Source organism: Sminthopsis crassicaudata, chromosome 2 (genome assembly GCF_048593235.1).
Source record: "Sminthopsis crassicaudata isolate SCR6 chromosome 2, ASM4859323v1, whole genome shotgun sequence".
Taxonomy (NCBI): Eukaryota; Metazoa; Chordata; class Mammalia; order Dasyuromorphia; family Dasyuridae; genus Sminthopsis; species Sminthopsis crassicaudata.
The window spans coordinates 291,551,184-291,571,229 of record NC_133618.1 but is presented as its reverse complement, the minus strand read 5'-3'; the positions used below and the strand labels follow the sequence as shown (position 1 = coordinate 291,571,229).

Here is a 20,046-nt window from a genome sequence, read left to right as displayed (position 1 = left end):
ACTTTTATACATTAAAAATAATTTGTCAAATAAGACTAATTAATTAAAAGGAAACAATACAACATTAGACAATATGATTTATAATTGAGTGAAAGATTAGCTACTTTCCAAGTTGGGAGGAGGAAAAATGGACAGATACAATTCTCTGAAATCAGAAAAGGAGGTGTCCCATTCCCGATGACCCACGTGTTTGTAAACAAAGGACCGTGGAGACAATAACTGAGTAATCAGTGTGGGACCAATTTTCAGATAACACACATGGGTCGCTTGTTATATACAATTGTGAGAAAACTCCTTACACCGTTCTTTGGATCCGATTAGATTTCTGGTCAGTATAACCTAGGTCCTTAGCTAAGAGTCAGTAAGCAGCAGCAGAGACAGTCCAGTTTTTTAGCTCCGCAGGGCTAGGTGCAAACAATACAATAAAGTCTTTTCTCAACCCCCCACAATAGGATAAGGTTTTCTCCCAGGATAGAAATTGGACTAGATCCACAGAAAGGAAACTGAGCTGGTTCCAGAGCTGAGTCACAAAATGGACTGCGTTTGGCGCATTCAATTCTAACAATTAACTCCTTTGCTGTCCTACTTCCCTCAATTCCTTCAGGTAATCGATTAGATATGGCAGCTAGGTGGCACCATGGATACAGCACACAAAACATCCGAGTTCAAAATTCGGCCTGGATTTGTGACCCTGGGCAAATTTCTTAAACTCTGTCTCAGTTTCCTAATCTGTAAAATGGGGCTAATAATAGCATCTATGTCCCAGGTTTGTTTTGAGGATAAATAAGACAATATTTGTAAATTTTAAAGAGTTCTAGAAATGCTAGCTATCATCTTCATCATCATTATAATCTTCCTCTTTGTCATTAGATAAGAAGGGAAGAATCAAAGAGAGCATATACCAAACTTTTATTCAAAGGTGGAGGGGATAAATGCAACTAAGAGAAAGAAGGAGGTTGGATGAAAGAGGCACATGGGAAAGATAAAAAAGCTTAAAAATAGAAACTGACTCAATTTCAACCGACCTCTCTTCTGAATTCTAGACCTACCTTCTAACTGGATTTGTTTCACAAGAACTTCAAACTCAGTTTGTCTAAAATCAATCTAAAGAAATATGACATTTAAAAACCATCACCTTGGGTTTCATAGAAGTGTTAATGATATAATTTTTCATTGGGCAAGAACAGAAAGAAAACTAAATCCTTTTATGAGGAACTTATTCTTATCTCTGGATATTATCTGCAACTTATTCTGGGGACTCTCTTTCCCCCTCATCCTATCCTAAACCCCAAACACTGTAGTCTTTACAATCTTGAAAAAAGTATGAGTGTGAGTAAGAATGAGAGTGAGAATAAGTCCTACATTTGATGGGCAAGTCATGTAATTCTGGTCTATAAATTGGGGATGGTTTGCTACATGGAAGAAAACCTATATTTTTGTATCAAATATACATACATATATACACATTTGTAAATATGCATATGATAATATATATATACACATATATGTTCATAATACATATAGAGAAAGAGATAAAGGAAGAGAGAACATGTGTTGTGTATATGTGTGTGTGTGTGTACTTGAGATGGGGGAGGGAGAGAAGAACTGTTTGTGTAATGGGGGAGAGTATGTACATGAGCAAGAGAGAGTTTGTATGAGAGGGCATGTATGTGTTGGAGAAAGAAATTGTGTGTGTGTGTGTGTGTGTGTGTGTGTGTGTGTGTGTGAGAGAGAGAGAGAGAGAGAGAGAGAGAGAGAGAGAGAAAGAATCTGTGTTAGAGAGACTGTGTGTGTGTGGTGTGTGTGTGTGTAAGAGTGACAGAGAGACAGAGTCAGAGTAGACAGAAAAAGTGAGTGTGTACGCTATATATGAAAGAGAGGCAGAAGTAAACAGTGACTTGAGGGACAGCCTTAGAATCAAGAAGAACTAGTTCAAATTCTCTTTCTGATATATGCTAACTGTGAGACTACAGGCAAATCAGTTTTCACACTGGGAGTTCCTATTATGATGAAATCACAAATCCTGATCAAAACAGAAAAACAGAAATATTCCTCTCCTTATTTGCTTTAAACACCATTGGCCTTACCTGAATTTTCCTCTGGTAAATCCTATTTTCTGGATGGTCACAAAGAATCGATAAGATGTCACATTTCTCAGATATTAAATTAAAGGATGATTCACTCTGAAAGATGAAGACAGAGAGATAAATGGAACAAAAAGAACTGACTACATTCCATCATATCCCATTGGGAAGTTAAATGCATTTGATTTTGCCTTACTCATGACTGTCAATAGAGAAGATCCTTCTTTTAAAAGAAAAACTCATTTTGAAAGTCTTCAGCCAGAAAAACTACTCTCAAGTCATTTTACAGAACTGAAGCCTCCAACATAAGGAACTTTCTCACTGAGAGGCAGTGTGATATGGTGGGGAAAAAGAAGATTTAGAATCATAAGAACCTGGATTTGAATTTGTGCTCTGCAACTTATTTACCTTTATTTATTTTGGGAAAGTTATTCCATTTTCTGGACTTTAAATGATCTCATCTGTGAAATGAAAGTGTTGGACTAGTCTTGAAAGCTCTCTTCCAGCTCAAATCTATAAAAGCCTATACAGTGGGTAAGAAAGCAGCCCCTTCTGGTAATATATGGTTTTGCTACCTAGCTCTACTAGACAAGGGCTTACTTAAACTTTTCCCACTTAAAACCTCTTTTTGCCTGAGAAATTTTTATTTGTTCCTGAGTATATAGGCATAAAAAATAGGTGCAAAGAAAGGACACTGATAATATATCATAACAGTGTGACCCCTATGTTCAGTTACATGACCCCATAGGTTGTATTAAACCTGGTCGACATCAACACAAGTAGAAAAGTGAAAGAAATAGGAATCATGGAATTTGAGTTAGAAGAAACCTTGACAGCCATCCAACCCAACTTATACCAAATAGGAATCCCTACTCTAACATTGCTTATTTTATAAATTTAGAATTCCTAATGGACATGGCTCTCCAACAATTCCAATTGTTCAGTGATGAAGAGAGCCATTTACACCCAAAGAGAGGACTGTGGAAGCTGAGTGTGGACCACAATTTAGCCTTCTCACTCTTTTTGTTGATGTTTGCTTGCATTTTGTTTTTTTCCCCAGTTTTTTTTTTCCTTCTTGATCTGATTTTTCTTGTGCTGCAAGATAACTGTGTGAATATATATACATATACTGGATTTAACATATATTTATATATATATAAAATATCATATAATGCTATATTTATATATAATATATAATTCACTTATATATTATATATATCATATAACATTTTGTGATATTATATATAAATATATTATATATATATTTTAATATATTTAACATGTATTAGACTACCTGCCATCTAGGGGAGGGGTGGGGAAAGGAGGGGATAATTTGGAACATAAGGCTTTGCAAAGGTCAATGTTGAAAAATTACCCATACATATATTTTGTAAATAAAAAGCTTTAATAAAAAAAGAAAAAATATCCATGCATACATTTTGTAAATTAAAAAGCTTTAATTAAAAAATGAAAAATAAATAAAAATTTAAAAACTAAAAAAAAAAAAAAAATTTAGAATCCTAATAGATTCAGGGGTCTAGTATATTCTTCTCATGTTAGAGAGGAGAAACCTGAAGTCAAAGATCTTAATTTAAGACCACACAGGTAGTAAATATAGGAAACAGAATTTGAATCTATGGAGGAAGCTGGCACTCAGTAGCTACCAAAGGCAAACCCAGTCAATGGGTCAGAGATTAAAATTCTACTGATTTGAAGAGATTAGGATGTTAAAGGATGTATTATACATGGAGGATAAAGATAGTGCCCTAGGTGATATTCTCTGGTTGTTTCTAACAGCCTTAGAAAAGCTAAGTCACTAGCACAAGGAGAGTTAAACTAAACTCCATGCTCAGTCAGTAGTAGTTAGTAGTAGAACTGTGTGCCTTGATGGCACTTACTAAGAGTCAAAATGACAGAAAAGTCATGGGCAAATAGGGAGAAGATAAAATTTCTAAAAGAGATGGGTTTGGATGCCCCATTCCTTAGCTACATACAGATACCCCAATCCCTTCATGTCCTATGACCGACTTGTTTAGAGGAGACAAAGGGAATAGGGGCGGTACTTTACCCTAATGATGGCATGCTTTAACTATGAGCCTCTTATGATGCTCCACTGTATAGATGTGACTATACAGACTATATAGACACTACATATTATACTATACACACACACACACACACACACACACACACACACACACACACACACACACTATATTACCACTAAGTGGTAAAATGTGAGGACAATCACAATAGCTATGTGCACAAATGAGATTGCTGGTACAAATAGGAATTCTGAGTATGCTAAAGGTAGCAACATCTTCCATAACACACAGAGTTGATAAGGAAGTAATTGATCATCAGTCTACAGGGATGCTGGGGAAAGTATTCAGCACTGGTGTAGTAAGAGCCCTTAGCCCCACCTAAGCCTAAAGTTTTCTTTAAAGCTTCACTCCATCTCTATGTTGCTGGACACTAGCAGCTAGGTTACTGTTAAGAAACCTCCAACAGGTCCATAAGGGCATCTTAGTTTCCACTGGGAAGGCTGAAGTTCAGACTAAAAGGGAAATCAAAAGCATGGGCTTTGGAGAATCATAATCTATAGGGTGCTTCTTGCCAGTTGTTAAGGATAGGAGCCAAGTAAAGAGACTTTTGGTTTTACTTGAGCCATCCTGTGCGAATAAGAAATTAAGATTTCATATTAGAATTATAAGCTCACTCAAATCTAACAGGCCTGAGCTTCTAAATTACAGGAACTTGACCATTCCATGAACTCTGTATGTCCTTGGCAATAGATACCAGGAACTAGCCATTCTTGGACATGCTTATGCTTAGGGCTGGGTGGCTTCCTCCCTGTGCATATGCAATTGATAAAGAAACATGTCAAGCTTCAAGGGTTTGGAATGAGTCAACATGAATATATAGATAAATTTTGGCCGGGACCTTCTTTGTCTGAAAACATATAAAAAACCTATGTTCTAAACCATAGTTGAGCTTCACCTGTGGGAAGGACGCTTCGCCCGGGAAAATCTTTACACAATTCAAGCTGATTGAGGCTGAAACGGGGCTCCCAGCCATTTGAGTTTTTGAGGTTCCCTTGAATTGGTTATGTATTCTCTTCCTCTATCTGCTATAATTGTCATATTGTTAATTGTTCTTATTTCTATTTGTTTTTTTATGCAAATCTAAACTATCTATACCTTGTCCTATTTGATTAAAGCCTTACTTTAGTTTTCAATTGAGTCTGAGAGCGTTATTTATAGGAGTGAATCTGAACATATAACTTTTCTTAATACACTGTGTTACTAATTCCAAATAATTCTGGGTCCTAATGGGGCTGTGGAAATTAATTTTTTCCTTGTGAGGGAAGCAGAGGAGACCAAAGTACTTCCTTAGGATACTTCCAATTGGCCAGTGAAGAAGGCAAATGGCACCTGGTAGATTATAGTGGACTACAAGGATCACATTGAGAACAAGTTTTTACATCAATTGCTGAAGTTATTCCTGACCTTATGGTGGATCAAGATCCCACAACAGTGGTATGGATTGTTGAAGTAGCTAACTGATACTTCCCGCCCACCCATTCTTATGTCTGAAACTAGTCAGAAGCAATTCTCCTATCACTAGGAAGAAGTCCAATATACCTTCAGGATCCTTAGAGCTACCTGAACTCTTCCTAACATTGCTACGGTGGGCAGAAAAGGATCCTACTCATCAAGGACACTGATGTCTACTACTACATTTATGACAGTTGACTAGGCCAGATAAGGTAATGGTGGCAGAAGCCCTAGATCTGTAAACAGATGGGAGATAAACTCTTTAAGAAAATCCAGGTATGAGGAATATTGTGGGTGGGATGATTTTAGGCAGTCCAAGACAGACTATTTATGTTCATTTCTTCACAGATTTAAAAAAAGGAAACCAAGAAACTTAATGGACTCTCTGAATTTCAGAGAATATTCCTCAAATGGATATACTGATGGCTCCCATTTACTAAGTTACCTAAGTCTACCTTTTTTGATTGGTGGTACCAAATAGATTACAGCATTAGAATATTTAAAATGGGGTTCCTCTTATAAGTAAGGTATAGGAAGCCTCTATTATTAAATGAAAATGGCAAATTCAAGATAATGCTCATTATGACCCCTTGGGTCATAATGTAACTTCATAAAAAAGTTACAATTCCTCCTGAGGCTGAGACTCTTAGTCTCAGTCCAGGTATCTTGTTTTCTCCATTATTCCAATGGGCTCCTATGATGACTTTGCTCCTGAGGAATATCATTTTGCTTGGTTCTCCAATGGCTCCAAATGCTATGTGAAATATGTAAAACTAGACGTTTGTAGTCATTAATCCAATAAAGGGGTTACTAATGAGGGTTCTGGAAATCTCTCCCAGTGGACTGAATTATGAACTGAATGGTTGATTGGTGAGAAGTGGCCATAAGTCTGATCAAGGGGTCTGTGGCCTAGAAAGAAAAAGATTGGACAGTCTAGAGCTCTCCCCATTAGGATGAGGACCAATGGAAGAATTATACTATGTCTTTACAATATAATTAGTCGACAGAATTTTACAGTGTTGACTGTGGTCATGTTAATATCCATTAGAGACATATGTTCTCTGCTGAACTAAATAATCAGATTGATGCTTTTATGAGAAAGGCAGAAGAGGGAGAATGGGTCCATGGCAAATTTAGATATGGGGGCCATGATGTCATTCTACAGAAGGTTTGCTACCATATGATCCATCTAATTTTATGGATGAAATAAGTAGCTAGATCTTGCCAAATGCTAGTCTATTTTGAATGGTCATAAACTTGCTTCCAATATTCTCTCTATCATCATATTTCTGTCTGTTTGGGTGTACCTCCTCTCAGAAGCCATGCCCTTGACAAATAAGCATCATTCTAAGAAAGAAGTGGTAGTCTTAGTCCTGATAGTACAGATAGGAATTCTGAGTATGTTTAAAGGTAGCAACATCTTCCATAACACACTTTGGGTATCTTAGTTCTGATGCTGGCAATTTTACTTTATGCAAGAAGGTAAAGCTATCTTAACTGCAAATGATCCTAACTTGGAAGAGGATCAGTTATCCACTGGAAGTGTCATCATCTGCTTTTGTTTGCCTGATGTTTCTGGTACTTCTTCTAATCATCACTGTTGCTTTTCATCAGGAGATCCACTGTGAACTGTCCCCAATATCAGCCTACTGCATCACAGATCTGGGACTTTGCTCCCTCAAAAGCAGGGTAATGAAAGTTGGAATTTCAAGTCTTTTCTCTCCATGTTGAGTCATCCTGGGACTATTCTCCTTAAGTACTTGTATTTACTTTTTTTCCTTTTCTATTTCTTTTTTGCTTTTTTTAAAATCTGAAATAAATTCTACTTCAAGTCCTGCCTAAAGCCATTTAAGTAGGGGCAGGTTCTCTGGAAAATCTTTAGGACATTTCCAGTAAAGAATGATAAGAAGAAGGGCAGCTAAGTGGTGCATTGGATAGAGCACTAGCCCTGAAGTCAGGAGGACCTGAGTTCAAATGTGATCTCAGACACTTAACATTTTCTAGCTGTGTGACCCTGGGCAAGTCACTTAACCCCAATTGATAAGATGATAAATTATAATTAACAGTATTTTCTAAGCTCCCTGTCATGTAGTTTGTTAGTTTTGGTGTGTGTGTGTGTGTGTGTGTTTTCCCCCTCAAAAAAGGCAGAATCTTGGTCTAGGAGGATAATGTTCAAGCTATTGTTGCTTTTCAGTACTAGTACATAAAAAGGCCAGTCCACAAAGAGTTGGTATCCTTCAGCTTATTAGATGCCCTATCACTTAAGTCTGACAATCCATCTGATTGAATAGGAAAACCTAAACCAGTTCTGTAACCTTGCTGAATATACTTCTCCCTTACTAACTAAGTAAACTTCCTTATGTTAACTGTTAGATAGTCCAAGAGTGGTTTAGTTCATTTCAATTCAGATAATGAACCACCAGACCAATGTAAATCAAGTGGGACCTTTAAAACTGAATCAAAGAGAGTGATCAAAACAAGAAAATCTTGGATGACGTTACTCCTTCTGCTCAAAAAGATAAATGAAAAAATATCAACATTTACTGATCATTATGGTAAATTTCCTTTTAAAAATAGATTATTTTGCATAGTAAAAAAAACTGAATCAAGTCAGATTAATCACAAACAAATGCTTTAAACCTGGAGAACATTTAATATAGTAAAACATGAATAATTTGTAGTATTTCTTAGGCTTCCCCTAATTCAGTTTTGGTGATAAACTCTGACTTGGGACAAGCTTAAGTTTCCTTTACTACCTCTAAAGAAAGGATTTGCTATGCAAGTAAAAGTATCAAAAAAAGATTAAAAGGGAAAATTTTAAACTGATTTTTAACAAATTTTAAATAATTTAGTATGCATTTGTTGCCATTCAATTCAATTCCACAAAGCATAATTTATTAAGCACTTAGATGCCAGACTTTGGTACATAATTACTAGGATAGGTTTGGGAAGATACAAAGAGAAGAAAAAGATCTTGATTTTAAGAAATATACATTCTGTTGTGATAGGAAATAACATGTTCACATGTACATAGGGAATAGATATGGACCAAGTACAAGGTTAACTGGTAGGGAGAAGAACATAGATGTAAAGGGGTTGATCTAGAAACCTATGGTCAATTTGATGAGGTCTCCAATTAACTTGATGAGATTACAGGGCATGAATGTTTTCATTTGGAAGCATATAAAAGGTATCCTCAAGGAATATGAGCATGCACTGGCACTTTACTGATAGGACACAGGAGACTCAAAATGATGGGATGAGAGAGAGACTTGGGGATAGGCCATCCTAAAAATCGAACTGTGTGAACATTTAGGTCTGGGTTCAAATACTGCCTCATATACTTACTAATTAGGTGACCCTGGGTAATTCATGGCCTCTGGGCCTCAGTTTAAGAATAGAGATAATAGTATGTATCTATCTCCCAAAGTTGTTGTGAAGATCAAATGAGTTAACATATGTAAAGCATTTTGCAAGACTTAAAAGTTCAATGTAATAATTATTATTATAATAAATATAATTATGAAAAATAGACAGAAACCAGGTCATTCAAGTGCCTGCTAATTACACCCTCATGCTATTAAACAGGAAATAACATTTAACAGAGGAAGAGGCAAGGAGACAAAATCAAGCAGGGCTTTGCCTGCAAAAAGCATAAAGGTAAATAAATAAATAATAATAAACATTATTTTATAATAGCACTTTGAAACACAACTTCTTAAATTGTGGGTCATCACTCCATACGGAGTCTCATAATTGAATCACGCCTATGTACCCAGGGTGATGACATAAAAATTTCTTGGGTGAAAAGGGGTTTCGAGTGGAAAAAATTTAAGAAGCCCTGCTTCAAACAACCTTATGAGGGAGATAATGCAAATATTATTAATTCCATTTAACAGATTAGACAACTATGATGTAAAAGAGATGAAGTGATCTCAGGGTTACTGTGCTAGTAAGAGAAAGGCCTGAGTTATGTTTATACAGAACCACCCTTAGGGAGGTTAGCTCTCTCTAGGACTAAAGTCTTTTGCTTTGACAGTTGCTAGGAACAACTCCAGGAGCTATCCAAACATGGCTCAAAGCCCACACTAAAATATGCCTTCACCACCTTGCCTCCTTGAAATCTAAAAGAGCACTTTCATAACTTCTGGGCTCAGTCCAGTCAACAATATCTTTCAGTGAGTGTGATATTTTGAAGGACCAACTTCCAGAAGAGTCTTTTCACCTCCAATAGCCAATGGAGGAGAAAAATGTATTTAAAAACGAATCAAATTCAAATGAGACTGGAAAAAGTAGATATTTTACTCATTTCTTTTGCTAACTCTCCTACATACCTGCTGAAACCTGCCTTAGCACACAGTGTTTGGCACGTAGTTGGTGCTTAACAGCTTTAAACTAATTGATTGCCACTGATTGATCGCTTAGTGGAGTGATAGTACTATTAGCCTTGAGATTTTCTAACCTAACCTCCCAGTTTTTATAGATTTGGAATGTGGTAAGTTGCCCAAGGTCATATAGGTTGAGAGCAGAGCCAGGATCAAAATCTAGGTATCCTTCATATGCTGTCTCGAGATAAGGTCTGATTTAAATGCTGCTTCTTCTATGTGGCTTGGCCAGATTCCTTAGAGAGAGTGGTAAGGGGAGTTTTGGGCAGGTAGAATAAAAAGCAATGATTAAAGGGCAGTCTCAATCTAGAAGGGAAAATTGGAAGAGTTCCATTAAAAAATTATGCCCACGATGAAGGAAGATCTGTGTCTACGTTGAGAGAGCTGAGATTCTCAGACTTTATAATGGGTCTCAACTTGGGGTGAGTGGACACAATAGGAGACTACTTCTACAAAGGTTGTAATTCTCAGGATTGTATCCACCCTAGGGGAAGGGATCCTTGTTGAAGGCTGCCAGCACATGGGACATAGGAGCAATGAGAACAGGGGACACACAGGACCAGGCCTTATGGCTGAGGATACAAAGCTACCTCTACTATTCGGAATGGATTTATTTATAACTTGATATTTCTGGAAATGAGGCATGGTAGAAAAAGCTCCCGCCAAAAAACAAAATATAGTCAAAAGAGGAGGCAGAAATGGGGCAAAAGAAGGAGTTCAAATTTTGTACCTTAGAAGTACTAACTCTACTAAAGGACATAAAAAGAATAAATAAGTTAGAAGTATATTCCATGATATGGATGATTAGAAAAGAGTAAAAGGAAATGAATGCTAGGAGGAGGGCAAAGGAAATAAAAATTAATTTACTCAGAGTCACAAAGATAACCAATAAATCCCTCCAAGTCATTAGTATTTTAGCATCATAATAGAAAAACCAACAATTTCAAAATGCATGAGGATATGACAAGGGTGATAAATGTAGATACCAAACACTGTAATGATGATGGTAATGGAAGGTTTGGTGAGAAAGACACTGAGCCAGGTCACAAAGTCAGGGAAATGGATGGAAAAGTATGGAAAGACAGTACCCAAGATGTGGTTGGGAAGACAGCTGGAGGTGGGTGATGGTTGCGCTTAAGAAAGTATTAGCCTCCAATCTGAATTATTGGCAATGAATACCCTTGTCATTAACTTTCTCAACATGAATGAAATTTAGCGATTTTTACTCAGTTGATAATTTTTGAACAATCTATATAAAGAGATACACATGATCCATTTATTCTTAACACCTCCTTGACACCTTTTCACCCAAGCTTTTGCCCCTTCTCCTACTGGAATAGTCTCAGCAAAGTATTGGTTCGCCCTGGAAGTTACTGGAGATCCTGCTCTTTCTCCATGTACTAGAGGCAATGTCCATTCTTTCCTTTGTCCACTTCAGAAATCTCCTCAAATGTCCACAGGGGCCCCTTAAGGAGCAAGGTCAATGACACCAATAGGAACAGAGATACATGCAAGAGGCTTTTTCATTGGATGGGCTCCTAATGTAATCCTGATAATACTACAAGTGTTGTAACTCTCCTTCCCCACCAGTGTTCCACTGAACTATTGTTATCTTAGTTACTCAATATATCTAGGCCCAGCTCTATTATATATATCTCTTCTTCTCCGTCTCCCACAGCTGCTATATTAACCAGAAATCATGCTCTGGAGGACCAAATCTTTCCATCTGAAAGTTCATGCCCTAGAGCCCTGTTATGACTAATAATTGCCTCAGTCCCCTACTATATCTAAACCCAACTTTAGCCATGCTTCTCTTTACCCTTTCTGGGTTATTCACTCAACAGCTGCGACTTAGCACTTAGTAAGAACCTAACAAGCTGCCCACCTCTATCCTCACTCATCCTTGCTTTGGAAAGGGGCTCAAATCAACCCTGTATTGCTCCTGGCAAGGGTAAGTCCATTCCCTGGTGGCTCTACTTATCATCTCTGTAACTTTCCAAAACAAAGTATCCTTCCATGGCTACTAATGTTCTCTATAAGTTATCTTTAACAGGCAAATGAAAGTCGGTTAAGGGCAGGCCCTGATTTTATACCCCCAGAGCTTGGCACATAGTAAACATTAAATGTTCATTCATTCATTCATTCATTCATTCATTCATTCACTCACTCTGGGTGATATACACTTTTGTAGGCTAATTTAGGAAACTACTATGTATCACATTCATTTTTATGGGATAATACTTTCTATATTCCAAATAACTAATGTCCATTCAATCAATACATACTTCCAATTATATATTCATAGAACTTGAGTTGGAAGGGTTCTCAGAAATCTGGTAGTCCTACCCATAGTTAGAAAAGGAATCCCTTCTACAAATTATTATATACCTTCTTCTTGAAACTCTTTAGTAATAGGGTGCCCACTATTTCTTGAGATGACCCATTCTACTTTTGGCAAATTCTAGTTGTAAAGATAGTTTTCCTCCTACAGAGACAAAAATTTGCCTCTAACTTCCACCCATTGCTCCGAGTTTTGCCTTCTGGTACCAACCAAAAATTCACTTTCACATGATAGTTCTTTCATATACTTGAATACAGCTCTCATGTCTTGACTAAGTGTTCTCTTCTTAAGGCTAAATGACGTTACTCCCTTCATTCAATCCTCCTATGGCACAATCTTCCGTCCCTTTGTCAGGCTGGGGACTCTTCTCTAATTCCACATCCAGATGTCCTTATTGACAACTACTCAGTGTCTTTCCTACTGTGGCATTCAGAACTGAGCACAGATATATGGTCTGAATGGGGTAGGTAATATAAAGACACTATACCTCCCTTAATGTGATCCAAGGTCAAGTTTGCTTTTTTTTTTTTAACTGCTATGTCACAAATATAACTCACATATATACATGACAACATTTTATATCTTCCTTCTGAATATTTCTAAGCATTATTTTGAGTTCCTTATGTTTTCTTGTTTGTATCTGATGCATTCTTGACAAGTTGTACATTAAACATATTTTTTGGTAAGTTGAATTATATTTTCCCACTTGAGAAAATTATGTTTTCCCAAATTTGGAACATGGAGTGTCCCCAAAGTCTTAGAGCAATTTAAAGTTTCAAATAGATTAAAATACTGATAGCTAAAAGCTGAAAAGTTCAATAGCTAAAAGATTTAATAGATTTAAACTGCACCAAGATTTTTGGAATACTGTATAACACTAAGATATTTTTCATTTCCCAATTAATGGATCTTCAAATGGCAGTAATCTCTAACACCATGTATTTAAATTTTGTAGGTTTTGAACCTTTGTTTGCTTCATAATAAAGTCTCTTTGGGTGAACTGTGAGCTAAATGGTTCAGTGGATAGAGTGCTGATCTTAGCTTTAGGAAGATCTGAGTTCAAATTCTTCCTTAAACACTTATTAATTGTGTATCCTTGGGCAAGATACAACTTCCTCCAGCCTTAGTTTCCTTCTTTGCGAAATGGGGATAATAACAGCATTTAACTCACAGAGCTTTTATGAGGATCAAATGAAATAGCTTACATAAAGCATTTTTAAGCTTAAAGCCTTATATCAAATTCTAGCTATTAACTACTAAATCGAAGACTCTACTGATCATTCAAATAGCTCTTTGATTTCTCAATTTTGTAAATCTACATTTTCAAATATCATATATCTGAAAAACTGGGCCCACCTGTAATTTTTTTTAAGCTTATAGACCCTCTTGCATCTTCCTTGACCCAGTTGTAGGGCTAGCAAATCATCACAAGCTCTTGAGTCAGTTTTGTGAACTCAGCTGTAAAGTCTTTGTATTATCAACCCATCAGGAGTTATAACTAAGGCTGATTGCTGGTCCTGAATCTTTGTCCAACCTCTGTGTGATCTCCTAGGTTTCCTCATGTTAGGATGTGAGCCTTTTCATTTACTTTTCTGACTGGACATCTAGTATGAAAGTGCAGAGTTTGGATTTGAGACAATTACTAGATATCTTTAAGTTTCAAAGGGATAGAAGCATTTCCCAAAAGGGTTACTAAAAGTCTCTAAACCTGTCAGTCTATATTCTAAGAAGACAGGACAAGAGAGTTCTGGAAGGTTGAATCCTGGCTTTTCTTGCCAGATGCCCAACTAATGAGCTTTGTGACTCATGGAGAGAACAGCTTTAGTCTCCAGGAATGTCAGACTCTATCTGTTAATTAAGGAGAACACCAACTGGCTAGCCTAGGTTCAATCCTGAGGACACAGCCTAGCAGAATAATAATAGGCACACTCATATAGTGTTTGAAGATTACCAAAAAAATATTTTCCTAACAAGCCTGTGAAGAAAGGAGTATCAGTATTATTATCTATACTTTTCAGATGAATTCATTTTGAAGTTCAGAGAGATCATGTGATTTGCCTGGGGTCACAAAGCAAACTAATGTCAAAGCTGCAATTCCAACTCAAGTTCTTGTGACCCAAAGTGCAGCATTCCTTCCAAGACATTATGCTACTGAATCACCCCTATTATAATATAATGGATGATTAGTGGGATTGGAGTGTGTCCCAATTCACAGGTATTCCACAAAAACAACTCATAGTAATAATAATATAACCATAATAGCCTAATATATATGAAAGCCTTTAATCTTTATATTTCCTCCTCTACTACATCATCATGGTCACTGAGAGCTTTTATTAGTGTAGGGTATTCCCAGTATGGACACTCCCTCTACTAACATAAACTAAACAATTTACAGTTTTGAAACACTGACCAGTGACTTACCTGTGATCATAGTGTCCTAATGTATAAGAGACAGAGTTTAAACTCAGATCTTTTTCTTATTCCAAGGTCAACTCTTCTAACCAGGCCTTCTATTCACTGCTACTATCTAAGTCTTATAAGTGGATTCCTTCAGCTTTCAGAAAGTATCTGACTTAATAGATTTACTTTGTTGTCATTCAGTCATTTTAGTTATGTCTAACTCTTCATGACTCCATATGGGGTTTTCTTGGCAAAGATACTAGAGTGGTTTGCCATTTTCTGCTCTAGCTCATTTTATAGATGAGGAAACTGAGGCAATCAGGGTTAAGTAACTTACCCAGGATGCTGGATTTGAATTAGGGCTTCCTGATTCCAGGCCTAGTTTTCTATCTACCATATTACCTAGCTGCCCTTAATAGGTTAAATATTTCACCTATTTCTCCTTCATATACATAAACACTTTACTACTAAATTGGGAGAATTGGTTTTTATTTTTTTCTTTTAAATTACTTGATGCTTTTAATCCTTCTTAGGGATGAGAGTATGAACAGATTGATAGAAGTCAGTCATCAAATTCTAACTACTGGAGGTAATCAGAATATTTGAATAATCCAATTTGATTCCATTCAATTATTCTGAACTACTTGAATACAATACTCTAGAATGTTAGAATTTTAGTATATGAGAGTATCATTCTATTATGATAACAGAATTTTAGAGTTATTTTAGAGGATGGGACAATCACTTCATCTTACAAATGAAGAAACCAAAACTGATGGGGAAGTTTTTGGATCAAGGTCATATAATCAGTCAATAAATGTTTATTAAGCACCAATTATGTGTCAGATACTGTACAACAAAAAGCCAGGAAGTGAAACTAGTAGATGAAGTTTTAGATTTGGAGTCAGAAAAACCTGAATTTGAATTCTGCCACAGACAGACATTTAACTAGTCATGTGACATTGAATAATTTAAATTAAACTCCCTTAGTGCCAGTTTTCTCATCTATAAAATGGGTATGATAATTGGAGCATTTACCTCACGAGGTTGTAGTGAAAACCAGTTGAGATAATGCCTGTAAAGTTCTTATTTAAATGCTATATATCATCATCCTCATTATCATATCTAACCCTAACTAGAATGATTTTCTAACTATCCTATATTATCTCCCATCATATCAAACTAACTCTGTCCAAGGACACATCCAATTGACAATAAGTCAAAAGTTTAATTGGTTAGTCCTAGAGCAAGGGCCTTCTATACAGGTACTTATTAAGTGTATAATTAAACAGGCCAATATCATTCTGACCTTTTTAACTCTTCTTTTTCCTCTGCCTATGTGTTCTCTGCCTTGGCAATTGAATTTTTTTCCAACTATTACCTCGAAGCAAATGACTCCTAATGTATATTGTTGTCCTGTTCAGTCCTATTAGTAGGGCATGATTCTTTGTGATCTCACTTGGAATTTTTCTTGGCAAAGATACTGGGGTGGTTTGTATTTCCTCCTCCAGTTCATTTTACAGATGAGGAAACTGAGGCAAATTAGATTATGATTTGCCCAGAGTATATCGTCAGTGTCTAAGACTGTAGGTCTTTCAGACTTTAAGCCTGGCATTGTATCTACTGTACTAGCTAATTGCCCTAAAATGCTTCCTCCATAACACCCTGACTTTTCCACAGCAGGCTGAACCTACTTCTTCTATTTGCCAATCACAAAGTAAAATACAGAACCTTCTTTCATGTGACAGCCCTTCAAATATTTGAAGATGGTTCTATTACTCCTAAGTAATCACTTTTCCATGTAACATATTGCCAAGTCCTTCAACCAATCTCTTTGAGATAGTTTTGAGTTTTCTCATTACTCAGATTGTTCTTGTTTGGACAACACTTTGTCAAGCAGCTTCAAAAACATAGCATCCAAAGATTAATGAAATATTCCAGAAATCACTCCTCTTAAATGTCCAAATATCTTCAGTGACTACTTATTGCTTAATGAGTAAATTACAAAATCTGTTTCTGTCTCTGTTAAATACACATGGTGGTGCAGTGGATAGAGCACTGGGTCTTGAAGTTATGAAGACTCGAATTCAAAATGGGTCTTCAAAACTGTGACCCTGAGGCAAGTCATTTAACTTTCATAACTTTTAAAACTTCTCTTTGTCTCAATTTCCTCAACTGTAAAATAGAGATAATAATAATAATATTACCAAACTCAAAGTGCTGTTAAGAAGATCAAGTGAAATAATATTTATTTAAAAAATCATTTAGTATAGTGCCTGGTGTGCATATATATATATACACACACACACACACACACACACACACACACACACACACACACACATATATGGTGCTATAAAAATATTTATTCACTTCCTTCTTTTCCCTTCCCTACTGCCAGAATTCAAGGCCTTCTGGAACCCGGTATCACGAGATTGATAGCTTTATCTCACTCTACCAGCACCTAGCAGAATAACTACTTCTATCCTTTGAGCAAATTCTTCGCTTTCCTGCTCTATGCCTTTGCCTTTTTATGTGCTTTGTGCAGGAAATGTCCTCCCTTTTCCTTTTTGCATCTTCAATTCTTATTCATCTTTCAAAATTAGATTCAAATGTCATCTGGGACCAAACCTTCCTCTTGGCTTATGCCTTGCCACTGTACTCAGATGACACTAGAAGAGAAAATAAGGCTGATGACTTTGCACAGCCCTGCATCACTAAAAATCCAATTTACTTGTAAGTCAAGATATCACTCTCCTGATGTCATCAGTTCTCTTTGAAAATGATAGATGAAGGGGCAGCTAGGTGGCACAGTGGATAGAGCTCCAACCCTGAAGACAGGAGGACCTGAGTTCAAATTTGGTCTCAGACACTTAACACTTCCTAGCTGTGTGACCCTGGGCACTTAACCCCAGCCTCAGGGTGGGGGGGAAATAGATGAACAACAACAAATACCACTTCTTCTAGTTCCCTTGATTCACTATGAGTCCCTCACACTTCAAATAGGTGTTAAAATTTCTCTAATCTACTTATCTGGAATCTTCTTTATTTGTGACTATGTCTGACTACTTCCCATTGGATTGTTCAGTTCCATAAGGACATAGATTCTCTCTTAATTAAACATATTTCCTCCATCTCTTCATATAGAGATTCACACATGGCAGACAATTGTTTAAGTGAAAACCTGAATAAGTTGTACGCTTGGTCCCCACTGAATGGTTCAGTGATACTATAGTTTAAGAACATTGGCTTTGGAAATCCAAAGGACCCAGTTAAACTCTGCTACTTAAGAACTGAATGATCTTGGGAAGTCATTCAATTTTGCTAGGTCTCATTTCTTTGTCTATATAATGAAGATTTGGAATAGACAGCATCTAACATCATTTCCAGTACTAAAATTCTGTAATTATCTGGAACTTTGCCTTGTGATCTGGGCAATAGCAAACAGAAGATTCAGCTTCCTTTTTGAACTTCAGGTGTTATTTGTCTATTGCTTCTCATTCCTTCTAATGTAATCTTTGCTACTTCATAAACACGTCCGTTTCCTTTCTTGCTAACTTCTATTCTCCCTTCCCCTCTGTCCTTTCTAATTTCCCACAGAGTTTCTGTCAGAAGCTCTAATGTGGGATGCTGAAGAGGGACTGCTGGAAATTAGATTAGATGGCCTTTTTCTGATGCTAACTTTAGAAAAGGCTGCCTGAACCAAGAAGCCAGGAGGACCTTGGCTGAGTGATCTTGTGCAAGTCATATAAGCTCCAGTAGAATCTAGCTGAAGTTCCTACACTAATGACATCCCTGTCTGGTCCCTCTTCTTGAGTCCACAGTTCAGAGACACACTAGATGGTGCTAGAAGTTAAGACTACCTGGTGCCTTAACACATTTCTTACCATCTGGTTTATTTTGTCCTGTTTTCCATTCAGGTGAATGGGTATTCAAAGCACTCGATCTGAGTGTTCCTGGCACTCCAAAAGCTTACAATATCTTTGTTAGCAAAGGAATTAGGATCTATTCCTGAGGACTTAAGCTGAACAGGAAACACCCACCAAGTCTCCTTAAAAGTTCCTCAGACAAGAACACTGCAAGCCATGGTCAGCACCAGACAGACTAGTTTAGCCCCAGGCAGTCCTCTGTCTCACAGCAAACAGTTTGGGTGACTGACTCTTTGGGCACGCCATTACTCAGATCCACCCCAGGGCAGGGCTTGGAATGTATGGGAGCTGGAACGTGCTCCTTATCCCCCACATGCCTCAGGGCTAGAGAGTCTGGCTAGAGGCGCCCTCATGAGCTGACCACCTCGTAGCCTAATATTTAGGGTTGGAAGGGTTCTTTAGAAATCATCCAGCCTTCCCCATTTTACAGATGAAGGTGATTCTCATACAGGTAAGGTAACTAGTCCAGAGTTCAACAGGTAGACAATACCAGTCATAGTTTGAATCTGAATCAAAATACAGTGAGTGCTGTTCTTCTCCCCACTTTAGAAGGTAAGGGGGGGGGGGGGAGGAAAGGCAAAAAAAAAAAAAAAAAAAAAAAGTGAACCAATCCCCTTTCATCTATCTTCATTTTCCCTGCTCACACCCACCCTGTTCTCGGGTCTAGTACACTCTGCTATAAGCGTGCCCTGGCTATTGACATGGGAACCGTGAGGATTCCCGGGCCAGCTGCAGCTCCACTTAGAAGAGGACTGAAAGAAAAGTGGCGCTCACTTCTCCAAAGTACATGCAGCAAAGATAAAGAAATGCAGCCTTGTCTGGCTGGGAGTGATAAATGCCTCCCGGATCACCCACCGAGGCTCTTGCGAAGGGGGTTTGGGATAGGGGTAACTCCTCAAGCCCTTCTATCACTTTCCTGGCTCCATGCACCAAATCTTTGGACTTGTCTTTCTGGGGAAAGGAGGAAAAGGCTGGCTCTCGTTTTGCCCCCCAAAACTGGTGGGGACTGTGTCTGACCACAAAATATAAAAGGCATCAAGCCAAACCTTGTTGGGGTAAGGTCTGGTTTGAGAGTATGGAGAGCTTATGCCTGGCACATATAGTAGGCGCTATAGTAGGCGCTAGATATATGCTTATTGAATTGATTCATTCATAGAATCGGTTTTAGAGCTGAAAGAAACCGTAGAGTTCAATTATTTTTCTTTTCTTTTTTTAAACAGATGAGGAAACTGAGGTTGAGGGGCCAAATAACTAGCCCAAGGTCACACAGGGGGGAAACAGATGGGATGGCCATTCGAGCCCGGCTTTTCTAGCTGACTTCAGACCAAGGGTTCTTTCCTAAGAGGC

The 20,046-nt window shown here is 37.4% G+C and overlaps 2 protein-coding genes across 2 annotated transcripts in view; one reads left to right on the top strand and one right to left on the bottom strand.

Annotated features, from left to right (window-relative positions):
• ASB2 (ankyrin repeat and SOCS box containing 2) overlaps nucleotides 1-20,046 on the top strand; it is a 259,403-nt gene that overhangs the window by 2,951 nt on the left and 236,406 nt on the right. The gene's annotated exons all lie outside the window — the stretch shown is intronic.
• Nucleotides 1-20,046, bottom strand: part of OTUB2 (OTU deubiquitinase, ubiquitin aldehyde binding 2) — a 37,758-nt gene that overhangs the window by 17,056 nt on the left and 656 nt on the right. The window contains exon 2 of the mRNA XM_074289703.1: nucleotides 2,088-2,183. Within this exon, the coding sequence (XP_074145804.1) occupies nucleotides 2,088-2,183 (96 nt within the window). The remainder of the gene's footprint in view (nucleotides 1-2,087; nucleotides 2,184-20,046) is intronic.